A 19,939-nucleotide genomic window follows, 5' to 3' on the forward strand; every position below is an offset into this window, starting at 1 on the left:
GGGTGGTTCTGCCTCATTCTCTTGATTAACATTCACTTTCATTTAGTCCAGGTGTTATCAAAAAGTACAAGCAGCCCATACTTGCTGCAGCTAGCAAGCAGTAGGCTTCTGCCTGAGAGCTCAAAAGTGCCTCTGTGAGGTACTACCTCAAGAAATGATGCAAAAATCTTTATATAGAAGCTCCATTTCCACACAGAGGTATAACTCTCCAAAAGGGAAGGTACTGCACAGATTAATCAAACAAGAATTATTTATTTTGACACTTCAAGGCGGTAAAATACAAGTATACAAAAAGAATATATGAAAGTGGCAGTGATAATGCAGCTTGATGCAATCCTACAGATATCTAATCCATCAGAGTGGACTGCTTCATCAATATACCTATCTGTAAAATATTGCACCATTTCAAAGAGGGAGCACTCAGGAAGAAAGTGTTCATACTCCAGGGAGGTACAACAGCCCCTAAACTGGTATCTTAAATTTCAGAGTAAGGCACCAACTGGCAGGTATGATCCTTGTTCTGTTCATCACATCATGTTGCAAGGTAAGTGCAAGATACATGTTAATGCTGCACCTTTGTCAGACGGAGGAAACACAGCCTTCATTTTCCTAGACAGAATAAAAAAAAGCACATGACTAGTTTTCCAGCCTTCCTCCATATCCCTTTGTGCTTCCTATTCATAATTCTATCATGAAAAAAATATTTTTAAAGCCACATCTACTTTAAAAGAAAGACAGATACTATGCTAACTTACTGCTACAAAAATGGAGAAGATAGAGACTCAAGTGAACAGACCATAGTCCGTATGTAACCCAGTATATCAGGATTTAGGCTCTACCACAAAAAGAGAACAACGCTCATCTCCCATGTCACATCAAGTGGGAGCAACTGCAACCGGACACAAGCAAGAGACAAATTACAGCATGAAGAGACTGTGTAGGAAATTTCCAAAAGTCGTCATGGATTATGCCACAACATTGTTGATCAGCTGAAATGATGCTTTGCAAAAGTATTAGCTAAACAAACAGCTTTAAATGATGATGACTGAAGAAAGAAAACTCACATAACAGGATAATAATGTGAAACTCTTCTCTTTGATTTAAAAGGGAAACAAATTGCAGTGATATATAATCCAAGCAACATGCCTGGACTGTGAAGAGCTGCCTTGAATATTTTTGTTAATTAAACAAAAGCCAAAAGAGCCTTTTGTAGAACTCTAGGGATTCAGTTGTACAGCGCAGTTTATAGACTCCCGAAAAGCTAGTGGACTGAATGCTGTGCCTGTTGTGACACACAGATACTATGGCAAACAAATTCCTCAAAAGTAATATTCCATGCAGTTGTTCATTCTTGGGACTAAGGGGAGCTAATCTGGAATTTCCAGATTCAAAACTATTTCTGGGGCAGTTCATGGAGGCTTATTTGTCTGTATGAGAAATGCTGGATCTCTGTTTTGTTGATAGCCTGGGATGTCTTGTAGTTCTCTTGATAACTTGGCTGTAAGAAAGAATGTGCAAAAATAGACTTTTAAGTGATCAAGATGGATAGGAAACTGTTCAAGCACTGATAACAATAACCTTCCATTTAACAAGGGGAAGGATTCTCTTTCACAAGGGAGCCCTTTTCTAACGTGCACAGGAGCTGACTGTCCCACATGAAGAACCAGGCAGAAAGTATTTAAAATTTTTACAATACAAGAATAAGTAGCATTTTATGAATCACTTTCCTTTCAGAAAACTTAACTTAAAAAAAGCCGTATGAATAGTCCATTTCCCTTTTCATATTCACTTTGCTTACAAATGTCCTTATGTATTCTTCCAAAGGATGCTCCCAGTTCTTCCCAGTTCCAGTGCTGATCCTCTTTCTATCCATTTCTACATACATGGAATAAGTCAGGATACTAGAATTTTAAACCCTGAACTGAATCAGATTAAAAAGAGAGCTGCCAGACTATTTTAGACAAAAGACATCAAGATTTGGACTGGCCAGATATAAACAAGCATTCCTTGCTTACACATCTGATGTCACAGCCTGTCAGAATGGAAACACAGACATCCGTACTCAGAAGTCCTGCTTTGGCAGTGTCTCTCTTCCAGCAGTGCCTGCTGGGTTATTTTCCTGGCAGATAGCCAGGAAACAGGTAAAGGTCCCGACAGAGTGTGCTACAATATTCTGACATTTCCTTGCAGCGGTGAAATTCTGTGCCTGGGGCATAACCTTCTCGTTGCTTGATTTGCCTATTCACCTAGATGTGAAATTGGAAAAAAAAATATTACTGGAACGATTTAAGATGACACAAGTAATAAAATGTCACTGCTTTCTATACTCATAGATTATTCTGTTTAACTTATTAAGTAGTCCCCTACATATTCTCTAATTATAAGAAGTATAAAGAATTAGGGTGCAGAGCTCCACAGCAGCTCAGGTTGCTGTAGTCACACTGCTGTCTCCACTTCCTCTTCCCTTATTTTCTTAAATGTTTACCTTATGTAAAGGTGAACCAGTTTAGGGAATAAATCCACCTGAAAAAAGCAATTTCTATAGAGGAAAAGTAGTTCTTGACAAGCCAGATTAACAAGTGAAATGGAAGGACTGAATGAAACAGCAGTTTTACTTTGGTTAAACTGCTGTGGAACTGCATATAAATACAAATATATATATATAAAACCATAAACATAAAAACAGAAAGTAGTAATAATTTTGCTACAATCAAGGCAAGAACAATTGCTTTAATTAATCCTAGCAATCTGAGGTACTGGAAGGCTCCTCAGAAACCAGGTAAGTGTGGGAGAGAAAAGACACACCACCTCACCTTCACCAACATGTCAGCCACGTGAGTGTCTCGGGAGTCCTCTGCAAACACAGAGGTGAGAGCCTCAATATACCAGGATCCACGCTTGGTGTTTCGCATGGCTGCAGTGCCTGCGAAGAAAGCACGTATGATAAAGTTTGTGGAACACAGATGCACAAAACCTCCTTACGCCCCCTACCAACCGGAGCCTCTCCCCAGTACCTTTCAGACAAGCATATCCACAGATCATATCAGAGCATGTAGGCAGACGCAGCTTGAGATTTTCTTCCTTGTTTGCATCACTTTCCTCACAACCTGGGGAATCCGACCATTCTTTCCCATCCCTTTGATCCACTCCCCGATCAGTCTCATCTAGGGGGGGGGCAATAAACAATGGGGGCAAGCAGAAGGGGGGGGGGGGGGGGGGGGAAACAAACGAAGAAATTACTGGGTGTAGTTTTCTTGCACTTTCTTTGTTTTGGGCTCTGGTCAGCAATGCCATAACTGCTGTCGAGCAGAAAGCTTTTGCATTAACTTTGAGTTTTAAAAACAGCTGAAAAAGCTTATCTGACAGTTCTTCTGCACAGACTAATGCAGATACCCACACCTGCTGAACTTGCTCAACCTAACAGGACCCTTAGTCCACACACCATTTGATTTCTGCCCCCCACCCCCTCCCCCCCGCCTTTCCTAGGCAGATCATGGGATAACCAGAAAGCAAAGAAGTTTCTGATAGTTCTTCACCACACATGGAAGGATTTGACTGCCTAGCCTTAAAAAAGTTTCTATTTTCCACTTTCACCTATCTTAGAAATGTCCAAAAATGTCTATTCTAGTTTGCAATGCTAGCTACCTACTTACTGCAGAACTCAAATGACAGCTATTATTTTAGTTACTAAGTCCTACCTCCAAGACATCAAGAAAACATGGACCAAATACCTCACCTCGTTGTAAATCTTGACTAATATCAGTTTCTCAATCAAAAGCATAAATTGTGTAATAGTAAAATGCAAAATAAATTGACCCCGAACATGAGAGAGAATTCCAGTACATGGAAATTAGCTTAAAACCCAGAGACATTTAAAGTCCTTTCCAGGATTCATTAGTATGTATTATGACAAATGTAGATATTCTCAATTGGTTGTTTACATGATGCAGAGTTTCAATTGTAATCTAGACCAACTGCTTAGTGGCGATAGTCCAGATATGCTGTATTAAAAATAAAACTGCATTTCACAGGTTTTCTATATGACTTTGCCCTTGTGTTTAAGATGAGAATCTACTATTCTACTTCCATCCTAACAGCACGGGTCAGATTCTAGTCTTAGGAGGCATAAGCCTCCACTTCAGAGCTTTCCTGCTGCGATGATTCTAGACTGTTGTTGCCAGGTCATGCCTAGAAATGCATTTGGATTTCTAACCCTTTTAAAGACAGCGACACTGGTGGCATCTCAGTTGTGCCCAGGAAATGGTCAGTTTGTAAGTCACCAACGTTATTCTTTTCCTCTATGAAAGCAGCAGTGGGAGGGGTGTGATTGATAGACTAGATATAGCCTATAATTAAGGCTCCATAGCTCAATTTCATGATTACTTCCATCAAGTCCCTTCATCATCTCTTTAAGGTTGCAAACTTTTCCATATTTAACCACTTTTCATGGTTTTTATCAAACTTCTCCAAATCTTTACAGTTCTGTATCTTCTTAAAAATAGTGTGCTGTTCACAGTGTATGTTATTTCAGGTAAGACTCAGGTAATTTGACAGTCAGGCTGTATTATTCACACTGACATCATCTCATAACATACAAAGTCAAAACCTTTTTCATTAAAGCTTCAGAATTAGATGTCTTCCTCATGCATTTGTCTTCAAGCATCATTCCAGTCAACTTATCAACAGAACTAAAAAGTGTAAAGCACTAACCCTATCAGGATATCCTCCACATACTTAACCTCTAATTTATATCAGCAGTAACTACCACTCAGATTTAAACAGACAGGGTCAATTCTACTGAAGCTCCCGGATAGCAGTTACTTAAATCAATTGGCAAAACAGCTAACTACCGATTTGTCATTATCTACCCAAGTTATTTATTTTTCTGGATCAACCACTATATTTAAACACAGATGTAAAGTGGCTTAAAACATCTCCTTTTATGCTGTAGTGAAATCCAACTAGTTGTCTTTTCCCATTGCTTTCTGTTGCTATTGGTTTTTGATCCGTAACTGTAGGTCAGCTGCTTCAATCCTTTAGTAGACTTCTGCCAAAGGCCTTTTGGAAATTAAGTAGACTGTACCAACTCTTCATCTACATTTTTTAATGTGTCATTAATAGATGACAGATAAAAGTCTATTACATAAACTTAGGGAGAAAGAATAACCTGTGCATTTCTCATTTTTTTTCAACTAGTTCCAGCTAACTTGTCTGGCAAAGAGATACTGAGTAGTAATTTGAAGTTATCCACACTATTTATACAGTCTTTTAAATGCTGCTTTTGAAAAAAAATTTGTATTGGCTAGTCTAACCTTCAAATGCTAACATGAAAAGATACACATTTTTGTTGATAGCTCAATTACCTTGTAACTATCTTTTCCCTCCGACTATTAATCAAGGTTTACAAGAAAGGTTAAAAAAAGGCAGGTTTGTTTTTGTTTTGTTTTGTTTTTTTTAAATTGAAGAAAGTTTTTTCCCTTTCAGTTGCTCAAGTCTCAACCCTTGGCCTACTGCAGTATCCCAGTTCTACATCATTTTGCACAGTGAGCTTACCACCCTTAACCAAAACCTTTTTGGGAATAGGAAGGCCAAGCCTGATTTGTTGATGTGAACAACCCCTTATGGTAACATTACAGTAAAATAAACCTAATTACCCAATTAGGTCAGTGGCAAGTTCTGGCTTATTACACTTATTTCTACACTGTTACGAGTCTGCATTTTCACATTTGTTAGAGTATCTAAAGGTTGAATAACATAAGGAAAGCAATCACATTCAATTTGTATTGTAAACATGCACATTACATTATTTCCAAACACTTAGAAGGAACAAACATTTCTGATCACCAAAATACTTCACATAGACTTTAGGGTTTTCCCTGCATTGGGATTTAAACACAAGTAGGTAACAGGTGAATGAAACATCCACTTGGCTAGAGGACAAACTATAAAGCTCTGTTAAAAATGGAAAAGGCAGACGACAATGCAAGAAACATGGGAAAAGAAGGGTAAAGAGCATAATGTTAGAAAAATTTCTCTACCACAAGGGAAAAAACAAAGCTTTCTACAACAGAACTTCTCTTTGGAGTATCTGCAGTTTCACAGCAATGTCAAAAAGTCCAGACACTTCAGGGGAAAATTTGTGGTCATTAGCAGATCTGAAAGGTAGGTAGTTGCAGACGTGTGTTTAGAAACAAAAGAAGGGAAAACAAATAGCAGAATAAAAAAGGAACAGAGTGAAAAAGAAAAAGTCTATGAAAGTCAAGAAAAGAGTTCTGTACAACAGTATGTACAAATTCTACTACAGTATGTGAAAAAGGATGTATGGAAAGATGTCATTTGGAGGTTCAAAACAGGACAGGGTAAAAAAAAAAAAAAATACTTTGAGCCCAGTTTGATAGCTCAAGAGACAGCAACACATCCAGGAGCAACAGAAAGACAGGACCCCAAACAAGACTCCAGTGCTAGTGTACCACTCCATGCTGTGCCACAATTTGATGCAGAGTATGCCCCACTCCCCCTCCTGCAGGCATAGCAAGAGAAAGCCTCAACATATGGTGGGATATGATAGAGCTTCACATCGCTATGGTGCTCTGGGGTCTGCAAGTCAATGCACACACCTCATGCAGAGCAAAAGACACTTACAGAGCAACAGATGCAGTGGCAGCAGCAGGGCAGAGGGAGGTGAATATGGGTCCCACTTACACCTGAGAGAAGCAAAGAGGAGAGTTGACAGCAAGTTGAATGTGAGGGTGTGTATGTGTGTAAAATGAGCCTTAATGGCATGCCAAATACATGGCTTTTAGTATTAAGGCACTCACCTCCTCGGCAGGCCTGAATAAAGAACATTTTCGGCTTATTCTGGAGATTTGGACAGTTTGCATTATCAAAGAGCCGGAAAGCCTCCTGCAACTGAGAGAAGAAAGAAGATAAAAATTCTTCACTGCAGCCTTCTGTGAGCAAAACCCAGTGTCACCTTGCTTCCCTGCATTTTGGCGATTACCTCACCAGTCTTGATATTTCCTCCTTTATCTCCAAACTCACCATGTGACAAACACATCCCCTCCCTACCCTTTCCTGGGGCTCCTACTAGTCTGAGTTCATGCACTCTACCTAGTACTTGTACAGGAGGAGAGAATGAAAAAACCTCCCCTACTTGCCCTATTTGTATGCCATTCTTTATCTTACAGACCTCTTATAATAAGACAGCCTCCTGCCCTTCCCACAACCCTTATTTTCTCCTTTTAGAAAAAAGTGACTCTTCAGTCACTTCGTTGTTCTTTGAGCAGGTTTTGGTTTTGTTTGATTTAGGAAAAAACCCAAACATTTTTTCCCCCCATTCCATTGTTACTTTCCAAGAGATAACCTACAACACCACGTCAGAACATAGCAATATACCTGTAGTAGTTTGCCATCACTGCCATAAACCCCACCCTCCACACCGTGGGAAAGTAAAGCTACAATACAGGAATCCACATCCCGATGATCTGGCAGCTTAGAGAATCTCTCCAATGCATTCTGCATCTCCTTGAAGAGAGAAAAAAAAAAAGTTCAATGCTTTCCAGACTTGCACAGAGGAAGTGGGTCAATATACAGGGAAGAACATACACAGTCCTCATGTTATGAAATAAACCTTATGTACAGCAAATTTATAGGACTAAAGACATGTGTTCCATAAAAAAACCACCAGCAAAACATTCTTGCTCTTTATGTAACATTCAGTCTGAAGTATAACACTGTGAAGTAGGAATCACTTAGGCCAACAGGGGGATGCAAGAAGTACGAGTTGGTACACACAGATTCAACATAAGAGAAACCAACCAATATTTTACAAAGATTTTACACTGACACTTGAGTCTGGCTGCGATACTGCAGCAACTTAACAGATACATACCCTGGTACTTAGGCATTCAAACACTAGTGATCAAAACACAATTTGAAATGGAAAACTTTAGGAACTCTGACAACATGGTAAGTACAAAAGTCTTATTATATTGTTGCAAAAGCTTCCTTCTTGAATAAAATATGCTTTTAACAGGTTATGTATCACTTGGTTTCATAGGGATTTAAAAGGAGGAAGAACAAATGAGCCTGGACAAGGCAGCAATTGAATTCCTAGGGAACAAGGCGGCTTCATTCAGTCAGGAAAATTGGTAGCTCCGTGACTAAGTGAAGCACAGCCACTTCTCTAGCAAAGCAAAGACCAAAGCAGTGGAACTGAACCGCATAAATACTGGAAGACTGATAAATAGGATGGCAATTGACTCCATCAGTGAAACGACATGAAAATATCACTTAACACTTGCAAAGACTAGGTCAAATATTTGCAAAGTTTAACTTTTAGGATAGCAGAACACTGGAGAAGCCTATCTAGAGTAAACTGGAGACTTCATTAATTTGTGATTTTAAACACACATGCCAAGTATGGTCTAGAAATTCTTGCCCCTTGCACTAGTCAGACCAGAGTAGTAACTCTTGTGGTCCTTTGTGATCCTACTTTCCATCGTAAGTCCTCTGCCTTCCAAGCTTCTTCATATTTGTCAGTATGTGAGCAGACATTACCACATTTAGCCTTATTTTCTATTCATAAGTGATCATTCACATCTTCCTGTTCAAGCTTAGTTCTACCTTAGGGAACCTCTTCAGGTGTTTATGTCACAGTCACAAACTCTCATCCATACAGATTGTGAAGTACTGGGATCCATCCTCCTTACCTGTGCAGTTTGATCATGAAAGACAGTCACTTGATACCCAAGATGCTTGAAAAGCATCTCCAGGGCACTGCAGTCCACATCTCCCCCTGCACGATACTCCAAGTCCTTCTCACTGCTGAAATGGACGTTGCTGAGAATAAGTGCTAAGCCTCTGGGCTCTGATACCAGTTTATATGCCTGAGAAGATTTAAAAATCAGTAAATTTAGACTACACAAGGAAATAATAAAGTGTTACAGTAGAACAGCAATCACAACTTGATATGAGAATTTCTTGATTGAGAAGTCACAAAAACAGCAGAGGTCAAATTTTTGAAGTTTGGTTTTGTCTTTTGTTGTTTGTTTGGTTTTTTTTTTGATATACAAATGTTTGTATTGCAAAGGGTCCCAAAGACAACTGCAAGTGTCCACAGCTGATGATGCTACAACACTTGCTAAGATGTTACACTAGCTTGCCTTAATTCTCATTTTAAAAGAAACACAGTTAATCCATTTTAAACTGTGAATTAGGTCTTGCTAACTTTTTTCCCTTTCCCCACCTTTATCCCAGCACAGCCCCATATATTTCCATCACCGGCTTTAAGACAATACTATGCAAAATTTAGCTAACATTTTTTAATTGCTGTTGGGAGCAGACAGAGATGTAGAATTGCACATGTGCAATTCTAACAGCACGGGACTGTGAGTCACTGATCCTGAAAGTTATGCAGCTGACAAAAAAAGTTAACAGGGAAAGAACTAATTTAAGAGGGGTATCTTCAGATTAAGTTCCCTCTCTGCCCCTCCCACTAACAACAAATCAATAGTACATCAGTTACTAACGCTCCTGTAAATTTTAAGTGAAATTTAATAATAAAGGAGCATATCAAATAAGGTTTACCCAGGCACAGATGTAAAAGGAGCCAAGTCAAGATCACACCAACAATGCCTAATTAGGTCTCCTCAATAGACAGTAAAAAAAACCCAAATCTGTTTTGCCTGTACACAGAGCCTGTAACAGAGGTGTTAAGTGTTAGCACATTGTGTAACTCTAGCAAAGTCTCTGCCCCCTTACATAAAACTATTTTTTCTTCTTAAGACCACCCCACCATAACCTATGCTTTACAAACAGAATAAAGAGTAATTAGACTCCCTACATAACTTCAATGGTTGCAGAAGATTAGAAATTCCAGTTGATCTACCCAGTACTACGCAGCACAGGTTCTTGAGCATAAGGAGAGACTCTTCTGGGTATAGCCAGCAATTAAAACATCCCAGACTGTGACTACTGGTTGAAATACAGTTTTGGTACCTTGCAGTCAATTGCAGGGTGTGTCATCACACAGAAGGGGATGAGGATGCAGACAAATACAAGGCAATAATACTGACAGCATACACAGAGCAACAGAACAGAAGGCATTCTCCAAAGTTCTTCGTGAACAAAAACCAGAGAGAAATTCATACAGTTACAGAACTTCCCAGAATTTCTTGCAACTTGCAGATGACAACTACATCGAATCGAACATGATTCGATGTAACACAACTAACAAACAGCACAATACTGATCTGCATCCCAATGAAGCATGTGTTTCGACTCAGTTTTAAGTAGCACTTGTTCAGTTCATATATCCAAACACCTCACATCTTTCACATGTGAAGGAGATTTTCTCTGTCAACTACTTACCAAGTGCTGATGATCATGATAAAATTCAGGAGTGCAGTACTTCACCAAAGGTATCAGGGGACCATCTCCATTATCCAAGGAATGTTCCTTTGGTTCTGTGCAAAACAAACGTATCAATAACAGTAACAAATTCCAACTACAAAACCTCTGCATTAAGGTAGTAACTCACAAATTCTGAACTATGTGGTCTAAGGCATATTCCTTTATCATACTATTCATACCTCTAAAAACTTTGCTTGATCATGGACTACAGAAACACAATGAAACATGGCAGAAGAAAACAAAGTACCAGAATGGTATACTTTTTTCATAATTTCAATTGGCAAATACTTTTGTTGTGTATGTGCGTTATCTTTACCCAAGGCCTAGTAAATTTGGTTCTACAGAGTATGAAAACAGAATTCTTATTTCAAATCAGAGCTGTGTGCTTTCTGTCATTTTGCACAGTATGTTATTCCTTTCACAGTTAGGCTGACAAACCATTGCTAGAAATACTCAAATAGAGTATTTTCCTTTCATAAAAGGCCTCCCATGCTCACTACATACAACTGTTTATTTTTTGCTGAACACATGCGTAAGTGATCAAACTTGACATTTCTAACGTCCATAAAATGCAATGCCCTTTTTTGTTTATCTGCCTCTGAACAAGCCTTTCCTCTGGGTAACAGTAGATGAGGGGAATGATAATCAATTATTTGCAATTTGCAGACAAACACTCACTCCTCTGTCCTGAAGAAACGGAGCTAAAGACATTCACAATCTCCTTTCAAATCCTTTTTCAGCCTTCTGAGGCATGGCTCTCCTGGTTGGAGGAACATATGCTCTAAAAAACCAAAACAACCCACCCTAAAACCTTTGCACCTAAATAAGAAAATAAACCTTCAAAATCTAGACACTTATTCTTTAGTATCAGAGAGCTCCTAGTAGCCAGCATACAGTTAAAACCATGGTTAGAGACCATGATTACTCCAAGCATTACCAGAGGTAACGTAAAAACTACCAGGGAGATTCACTCCAACATTTAGTTCCCTGACTGAAGTCACAAATGCTTGCTGAAGAAAAGCTGATTTGCTGCACTTGACAGAAGCTACAGAAATCTACATTGGGCCCACGTAACATACGTAAGGCCTTGTACTTACTTGCTAAGAAGGAAATCTAAGTTAAGGACATTACCCCAAACCAGTATCTTTTCATAGCTCTAGTTCAATTAAACTCTACTACAAATCTTAAATAATATTTTTGAAAAATCTAAATTTTACTGACATACACTGTTTAAGCAACAAGATTTCCAGTAAGAATAAAGGAAGCTACCTAGAAACTGACTGGGTTCTCTTTCCCAGTATGCTACTTAACTTTTATTTTCTAGCCTAATTCTGCCTCCTGCATCTGATTGTAACATGGTCAGTTCACTGTCAGGTTTGTATTCCTGGAACGAGCAAAGTGGTGGCAAGCTTATTTCTAGAATAAAATTAAGACAGTATTAAGAAGTTGGAAGCAACTAGATAGCCAATCAAGTATTCATGATGTCCTGTGCAACTCACCAGTCCAGCGCCGTCTTTTTGAATTACATGACTCACTGGCAGGGAATGGAAGATTTGATCCATAACAGTGTTCAAGCTACAAGACATCCAATAAATCCATGAGAAATAGTAGCACAAAACAGCTATTTTTTTCTCTACGGTACAAGCCTGTAGCCATCATGTAACAAAGATACATGCATTTACACACACACTCATAAAACTACAAATATTCTGGTTCATATCTAAATCAAACGACATGACAGCAACAGCATTTCCTGTCAATGCAAAATTCCTTCCCTCCTTTGCTCATCTTTCCTGGGGATTTGGGCAGAAGTAGAACTTCACACTGAGGTCATGGTATCCTCCTTGATTTTGCCAAAAATTGTCTAGTGACTCCTATATTTTTTGTTTGCTTTCAAGACTTCATTGTATAGTAAAGCACAACTGAAAACACAAAAACAGAAAGGGTAGTCTAATAAAGCCTACATTTTAATAAGGGAACATCTCTGTGCAAAAATATCTGGTCTTCCCTTATTTACTGTGAGTTTCCACGCTTGTCCATGCACTAAAAACACTGAATCTTTGCTAAATTCTTTCTTTAGCCCAACACTACCAACTGCAGACAGTGAAAAGGTGAAAATAACAAAAGAAAGTCTCTCTCTCCTCAACTGACCAGACTAGCTTTTAGTAGCTTTCTACTCAAGAGAATCACTGAACTAAAAGATTTCAGAGAAAATATTTCCTTTGCAGCTTTTGGGTTCTTGATAACACAGCCATTAAGAGTGCGCTGGATGTTAAGAACGTCCAGGAACCTCAACAAAGAGAAGCGCAGAGCCCTGCCCCTGGGGAGGGGCGACCCCATGCACCACCACCTGCTGGGGGCAGAGCTGGGAGACAGCCTGGCAGGAAAGGACATGGGGTGCTGGTGGCCACCAGGGTGACCAGGAGCCAGCATGCGAGGCTAATGGCATCCTGGGCTGCCTTAGGAGGCGCGCTGCCTGGGCTGCGGAGGGGTCCTTCCCCTGGGCGCAGCTCTGGCCTGGCTGCACCTGGAGTCCTGTGTCTGGCTCTGCGCTCCCCAGCACAACCGGGGGTGCTGGAGAGAGGCCAGCAACAGGCCACAGAGAGGAGGATGGGGCTGGAGCATCTCTCCTTTGCGGAAAGGCCGAGAGAGCTGGGACTGCTCAGCCAGGAGAAGAAAAAGCTCAAGGGGAGGTTTATCACTGCATACAGACACCTGAAGGGGGGCGCGAGGGGGAGGGCACCAGGCTCTGCTCAGCGGTCCCAGCGAGAGGCCCAGAGGCAGTGGGCACACAGACACACAGGGGCTCCCCCTGCGCACCAGGAAACCCCTTTTCACTGGGAGGATGGCTGAGCACTGTGGGAGGTTGCCCAGAGAGGCAGACAAGTCTCCTCCCTGGAGATACTCAAATGCTGCTTGGACACGGTCCTGGGCCACGTGCTCAAGGTGACACTGCTTGAGCAGGGGAGCTGGACCAGATGACCTCCAGAGGTCTCTTCCAACCTCTACTGTCTTGTGATTCTGTGTGAAAACTCTCTTCTCAAATTCTTTCCCCTCTGCTTTGACTGAGGCTACTACAAGTTTCAATTTGCAACAAAAACCCAACCTGTCCTTTGTAAACAATTTTTGGTTTTTTTCCCCTTTGAAAAAGATCAGTTTGTGCCTAAACCCAATCTGAAAGGCAGTCCATCCATCTTATTTTTTTAAAACTGCTGTACCCTTGCAATCCCATGGCTCAGGTTGGATGCAGTCTTCAAGATCACTGCCTCCAGATGTTGCTGTTTGGTTTCTTGTAGTGCTTCACAGAAGGCTGAGAAGGCATTGGGGCCTCTCTTGGGCAGCAAATTGAGGAATTCCACATTTTGGCTGAAGCTCCCAGACTTGGCCTAGATCCAGAAAAAAAAAAAACAAAATCCACACTCAAAGTAACACCCCAACACAATCAATTTTCAATGCATCTTCAGGACAACTGAATTTTTTTTACTTCATGTAAATGTTTCACCACTATGCTTAGATATGCTATATCCATTTTTATAGCTCTTCACAGCTGATTTCACTCCCACTTCTCTGTTCGCATTAGGTGAAGGGGAAAAGCATATGGCAACACAGCAAGCCATCAATTCACACATTATGACACACCTCTTCTCTCTAAACTTATTTCCAGTTACTGTTGGAATAGTATTTATTTCCCCTCATTGAATACATAAGTCCAGAGTATGCTTCCACTACTCTCCAATAGCTTATGGTCTCATGAACAAATATGTAAACCCCTCAGAAAGTGTTAAATAAAATACTTAATTACATGCAGTCAATTCCAAGAAGATACTACATAGGTATAGACTGTAACATTTAGATCAACAAAGCAATATACAGTAGTATATGAGAAAAATTAATAACAAAAATGAAATTTATGTATCTGTAAATAATTCTCAACACGTTCTAATTCTTAAAATATTAATAGGGCATTTGCCAACTAATGGTATAATTTATACAGTAATAACCTTCCCCGTGAAATCTAAAACACACCAAAACGTCATGTACTAAAATACTGGGTATCACAAATATATGTTATCCATTCAACAGAATTAATCCTATTTTTTTTAATCACCCCTTAGATCCAAGATCTTAGCACCCATGAAAGGAAGAGAAATAGCTGGTGAGTTACACAGAACCAAGGCCTAACACCACATTTGCAATCGCAAGAAAATCTGAAAAAAAAAATAAAGCCTCGAGTCACTCATGTAAATCCTCTGCTACAGAAGATTTCACATCATCCAATTTCCTCCCAAGCTTGGTGTTAAAAGTAGTTTGGCTTTTATTCCATCACATTATTTGGAAGGATACTGCAAAGTCTTACTGAGCCAATGCTTATGAACCTATTCTGAAATTTCAGACCTATGCTCATTCATGACTGTCTGATAGCATTTATTTATCAAGTGTCCCTTGACTGCAGCCTTCTCCTGTCCTTCCCCTTATTTATCAAGCACCTTTCCACAAATCTGTCTCCATTGGCTACAGTACACAAGCTGCTTTCTTTCAGCATCCCTGAAAATGGCCTCTTCCCCTTGCCAATGCAAGTACCCCTTCCTATTCCCACAGAAACCTCAACTTTCAGAGCACTGTTGCCTGGAAGTGCATACAGCAGTATCTCACCTGTGCCTTCCCAGATGCAAGAAAATATTTGCCCCTTTCTCCTGGTAACACTTCTCCATCAGTCCACAGATGATAACTAGCTCCATACACCTATATCTTGCTGTAAGCCCACTGAATTTTATTCTGCCTAATAAAGTAAAATGACAGCTGATATTCTAAAGTACCTGTTAATCGTTTCTTCCTTTCTAGTAGAACCGTAGCTGTTTACAAGCTTAGAATTATTAATGTTCTTCACTTTATGCCTTCATAGTCTGTGACTCTAAGCCATAAGTCATAACTAAGAACACAATCTGACCTCAAGAATCGAATCTTAAATTTTATAGAAAAGTTAAGAAATTTCCACAAAGTTCATATTCTGCACTTTGTATATACAGCAGTCAGCTCTTGGCAGACTTCTTCCTTAATGCTCCCTTAAATACCCAAAGTGCTGTACCTCCTCATTTAACTTTCACATGAACATCACATTTAGATTACACTAAATAACATTCAGCAAACAACAGAACTAAAACTTTCATAAGACAGATTTCTTCCATTTCATTTTCTAGTACATCCTTAATTTATTTTTGTGCTCTCACAGATGAGTTTGATAATCTGGATAACAGGAACTGGTTGCACAATAAACTGAATTCCTGTCAAAATCCCATAGTATTAGTTGTCTTACTGAGCCTGAACATACACACAGACTCTGTAGAGAGAGCATATATAGTTGACAAACATACTAATGAAATTTGTCACTTTGTCTAAGCCAGTGATCCCTTCATTACTGTCTAGTGATCAACACAGAGCATTTAAATCTCTGTATCTACACAATCTGATCATCTTCCATTACAGTACAGAGTATTCAACTTGTTTAAAACCTAAGTGAAAGCTTTTGCTGTTGTATCTGCAATACTGAAGGTTCATCCCAGAGCTCTGGAAGAACATCTGATGCTCTGACAAGAAAGCATTAATGAAGTGAATTTTGGACTTCATCTTAAAAACAGCTGTTTCCACTTGTCCCACTATTTCCACTATAATTTTTGCTCTGTGTTTGAAATCCCTCTCTTCTGAGCCTTCATCTAGGTAACTATATTTACATCATCTTCTCTGCACAGTGAACGCGGGTTTTTTTTTCTTTATTCTTTCTTTAAAGTGTATACAAATGAAAAAAATCCAATTGCTTAGTTTCTTTCTGAATGACACAGTTTAAACTAATTCCTGTCAGTTCCTACTCTCTCCATTTCAGACACCAAAGGAAGCTGCTCCTATTTATTAATTCTTCTCCAGTGTATACCTATAAATTCTTTACTTAGTCTTCATATTCCTTGTGAGCTCTTCATCCAGCTCAACCACCTTTGTCTTCAGTGGCTCTTCCTGCAACGTCGTCGTCCCCCGCACCTTTTTCTTCTTTGTGGTAAAGTTTCAGTACTTGTTAGCACCTCACACTACTAAGGAATTTCACCCCTCCTTCATCTCCCTGAACTCCTCTGTTTATATCTTAGATTACAAAAGTTTAAGTGAAGTGCCCTATTTCCAGAACCATTTTGTTTATTCTTCAGTTTAGTTTAAATCAAACCAACAGGACCAGTATAATTGTGTTTTTAAGACAAGACAATTTAAAACATAACTACTTATCCAGATCTTGATTTCCTGACTTTTGGGGGGAGCAGATGGATACATAGAACCAATCAGATAAAACAGCCAAGATAATCTATGCTAAATCAACAGACATGGTGGCACTTGTCTCCTCTTGCTACCAATAGAGTACCTGACAATTAGCGTCACAGTAAATGTTCAAGAACAGGCTACCTAACAGGACTCCCAGGAGTTTTGTTCACATTTGAGCCAGAGAGTAGAAGACTGTTACAAATTCACAGACCTACTACAGAAAAAAGAAAAGTAAGTAAAAATATTTTTGACTGAAATTATTTTTTTGATGCTTGTTACTTTGTTTCTCTATAGCATTATTATGATTAGTACTATCCTGCAAATGTTCCCTTCATTTCTATCCTTCTAGTACACTGCATATTTTGCAATACTACTGTTCCAGTTGTGAATGTTTTCCTCCTACCCCAGCCATATTTCTATTTTTGCCACAACTTCCAGATTCATACCCTGCAACAGTAGTTTAAGACACTTTGTTCTCTTGCTCAGGCTGCCGTCACTCTTTATATACATTTAAGCTCTTAGTTATGTGTATACATTGTATTATGCACGCTTTTTCCACTAAGCTATTACTATTTATCTGACTTACCCACCATAACACCTTTCTCCTTACTGATAACCCTAAGTATTGCTGCATCTCCTTTTACCCAATCACACCTGGAGGGGAAGATTCCCTCAGTCTTCCCCTCCATCTCAGTTTAACAGTTCTTAACTACAGCAGCATTTTGCCAAAAAGAATATTTTCTCCGGCATTATCCTACCTTTGAAAGGGTGGGTTTTTTCCCTCCCCTCTTCTCCTTTTCTTCCCTCTCCCGCACTTCAGTGACTAGCTGCAGGCCAGCAACTGAACATCCCTACTAACCACCCAGACTTCATCAGTATCATGTTTAATTCCCGTGGGCTACCATGCACCCATACAGCTGCTCAGCAACCCCCTCCCCAGCAGGATGGTGGGAAGAATTGGAAGGGTAAAAGTGAAAACACTTATGGGGTGAGATAAAGATGGTTTAATATGTAAAACAAAAGCCGTGCACGCAAGTGGAGCAAAATAAGGAATTCATTTACTACTCCCCATCACAGGCAGGTGTTCAGCCATCTCCAGGATGGCAGGGCTCCATCATGCATAATGGTTACCTGGGAACACAAACGTCGTAACTCCAAATGTTCCCTCCTTCTTCCCACAGCTTTTATTGCTGAACACAGCATCATATGGTATGGCATATGCCAGTGATCAGTGTCAGCTGTCCCAGCTGTGTCCCCTCCCAGCTTCTTGTGCCCCCCAGCCCGCTCACTGGTGGGATGGTGTGAGCCACAGTAAAGCCCTTGGCTCTGTGTAAGCACTGCTCAGCAGTAACTACAACATCCCTGTGTTAATCAACGCTGTTTCCATAACAAATCCAAAACATTGCCCCATATAGACTACTATGAAGAAATTAACTCTATCCTAGCCAAAATCAGCACAATCACTTCCTGATTCATTCTCTTACTTTCACTGTCCTCTTTCACTAGAGACCGCAGCTATGCCAGGTGAGACTGCCTGCATCTCCTGCAGCTTAGCACTGGTATCCTCAACAGGCCCCATGGGGAATTTCACATTACCTTTGACACACAACAAGTCAAAATTCATCGGGAAGTTATTTCTTCATTGCTTTCAAAAACCTTACCAGTCTCAGGTCCACACCTTCTGCGCTAGTACCCACCAAATAGCTCATAAATCTATTTTTCAGCATCTGTTTTTATCGCCAGGACCATCAACCTTACTAAGGGACCAAAAAGTCCCTTAATTGCTTACTTGAGTCTTGTGATACACTTGATGTGCATTTTCAGTCATTCTTTTTCTAGTTTACTTTCTCTTTGGAGACTTGTATCACCATCCTGCACAGCCTTCAGTGCATTAGGCTGTAGGATCCAAAGCTATTGCCAATGACTTCTCTTCACAGTACCTGCTGCTCAGGATAAGTCTACGAACAGCATTTGTTATCTGAGAGCGAGTCTTGGATCACACAAGGCTCTTCACACAATGTGCAAGAACACATAAGCGGTACAAACTCTTTAAGTGAAAGGTGACACGACAAACTGGATTATAACATATTCATTTACCTACCTGCACTGAATTCTTTTGGAAACAGGTATTACTCCGACTTCTACAGATGGGGGGGAACGCACGAAATAACAACAAAGGAGTGGAAACTACTCCCTAACTCCTGAAGTGCAGCCTGCTGCATCTGCACACCAGCATGCAAGCCTCCGATAAAATCCGCACTGCCAAGAGCGGCCAGCAGTTCTGCTGCATGCTGCTGTCAAACCCCACTCTACTCTGAGCGTTCTACGAATGTAATCACACTAAAATATTCGGGTAAAACATGAGTTTTACCGCGCTGGCCCTGCCACAAACGACACGAGCTCCACCAGAAGCGCAGCTCACCGCGCAGCGGCCGCCGCCCGCACACCTGTATGGTCTCCACCATCTCGGCGGTGATGATGTCCTTCTCGATCATGTGCTCCATCAGCTCCTTCAGCACCAGCTGCCTCGCCAGCATCACCCGGTTCTTCTTCAGCGCTTCCTGGTGGCACCGCTGCATGCCGCACGCGGCCAGCATCCCGCCGGAGGACGACCCAGGCCGGCCTCAACAGCCCCCAGCTGCCCGCCTCCCGCCCGCGGGGGCGCCGTCGCCACTTGACCCGAGGTCCCGAGGTGGCGGGAGGCCGCGGGGATGCTCGGGGGTAGCGGGAGACCCGGGGGTGGCGGGAGGCCGCGGGGAGGCCCGGGACCACTCTCCCGTGCCCAGCTGCCGCGGAGCACTCCCCACCGCTCACCCGCGCGCCGCCGCTTCCCGGCGGCCCCAGCGATTCAAACCGCGGGACCCGCTTCCTCCGGTCACGTGACCAAGGCCGCGGCCCCGCCCTCCGCGGCAGCGACACTGCGCAGGCGCAGCCGCCGTGCGCACGCGCGGGGCCGCCCACTCCGTGGCTCGCGGCGCGGAGGCTTCGCGCCTCTTCCGGGCCGGGCCGAGGCACGCGGGGCGTGTCCCGGTGGCTGTCAGTCAGCGCGCGTGGCCTGCCCCCCGGTGCAGGGCGGGGCCCAGCCGCGGCGGTGGGGCGGGGCGCTGGGAGGGGCACCGCCACGGGGCGGTGGCCGTAGCCGTGCGCCTCAGGGTGCGGAGCGAGCTCAGCGTGCGGGCAGCGCCGAGGAGTGCGCAGCCGCCGTCGCACGCACCCGCCCGAGCCG

The 19,939-nt window shown here is 41.6% G+C and overlaps 1 protein-coding gene across 1 annotated transcript; it reads right to left on the bottom strand.

The window, feature by feature from the left end:
• Positions 1 to 232: 232 nt before the first annotated feature.
• On the bottom strand, positions 233 to 19,601 carry CASP2 (caspase 2). The gene is made up of 10 exons (XM_056339101.1): positions 19,161 to 19,601; positions 13,632 to 13,799; positions 11,913 to 11,988; positions 10,372 to 10,466; positions 8,712 to 8,888; positions 7,396 to 7,524; positions 6,819 to 6,909; positions 3,015 to 3,164; positions 2,814 to 2,923; positions 233 to 2,246 (listed from the first exon to the last, which is right to left on the bottom strand). Exons 1-10 carry the CDS (start codon positions 19,308 to 19,310, stop codon positions 2,112 to 2,114), a joined length of 1,281 nt encoding a protein of 426 aa, XP_056195076.1. The 5' UTR covers positions 19,311 to 19,601; the 3' UTR covers positions 233 to 2,111.
• Between the last annotated feature and the right edge of the window lie 338 nt (positions 19,602 to 19,939).

This window comes from Falco biarmicus, chromosome 5, assembly GCF_023638135.1.
Source record: "Falco biarmicus isolate bFalBia1 chromosome 5, bFalBia1.pri, whole genome shotgun sequence".
NCBI classification, from domain to species: domain Eukaryota; kingdom Metazoa; phylum Chordata; class Aves; order Falconiformes; family Falconidae; genus Falco; species Falco biarmicus.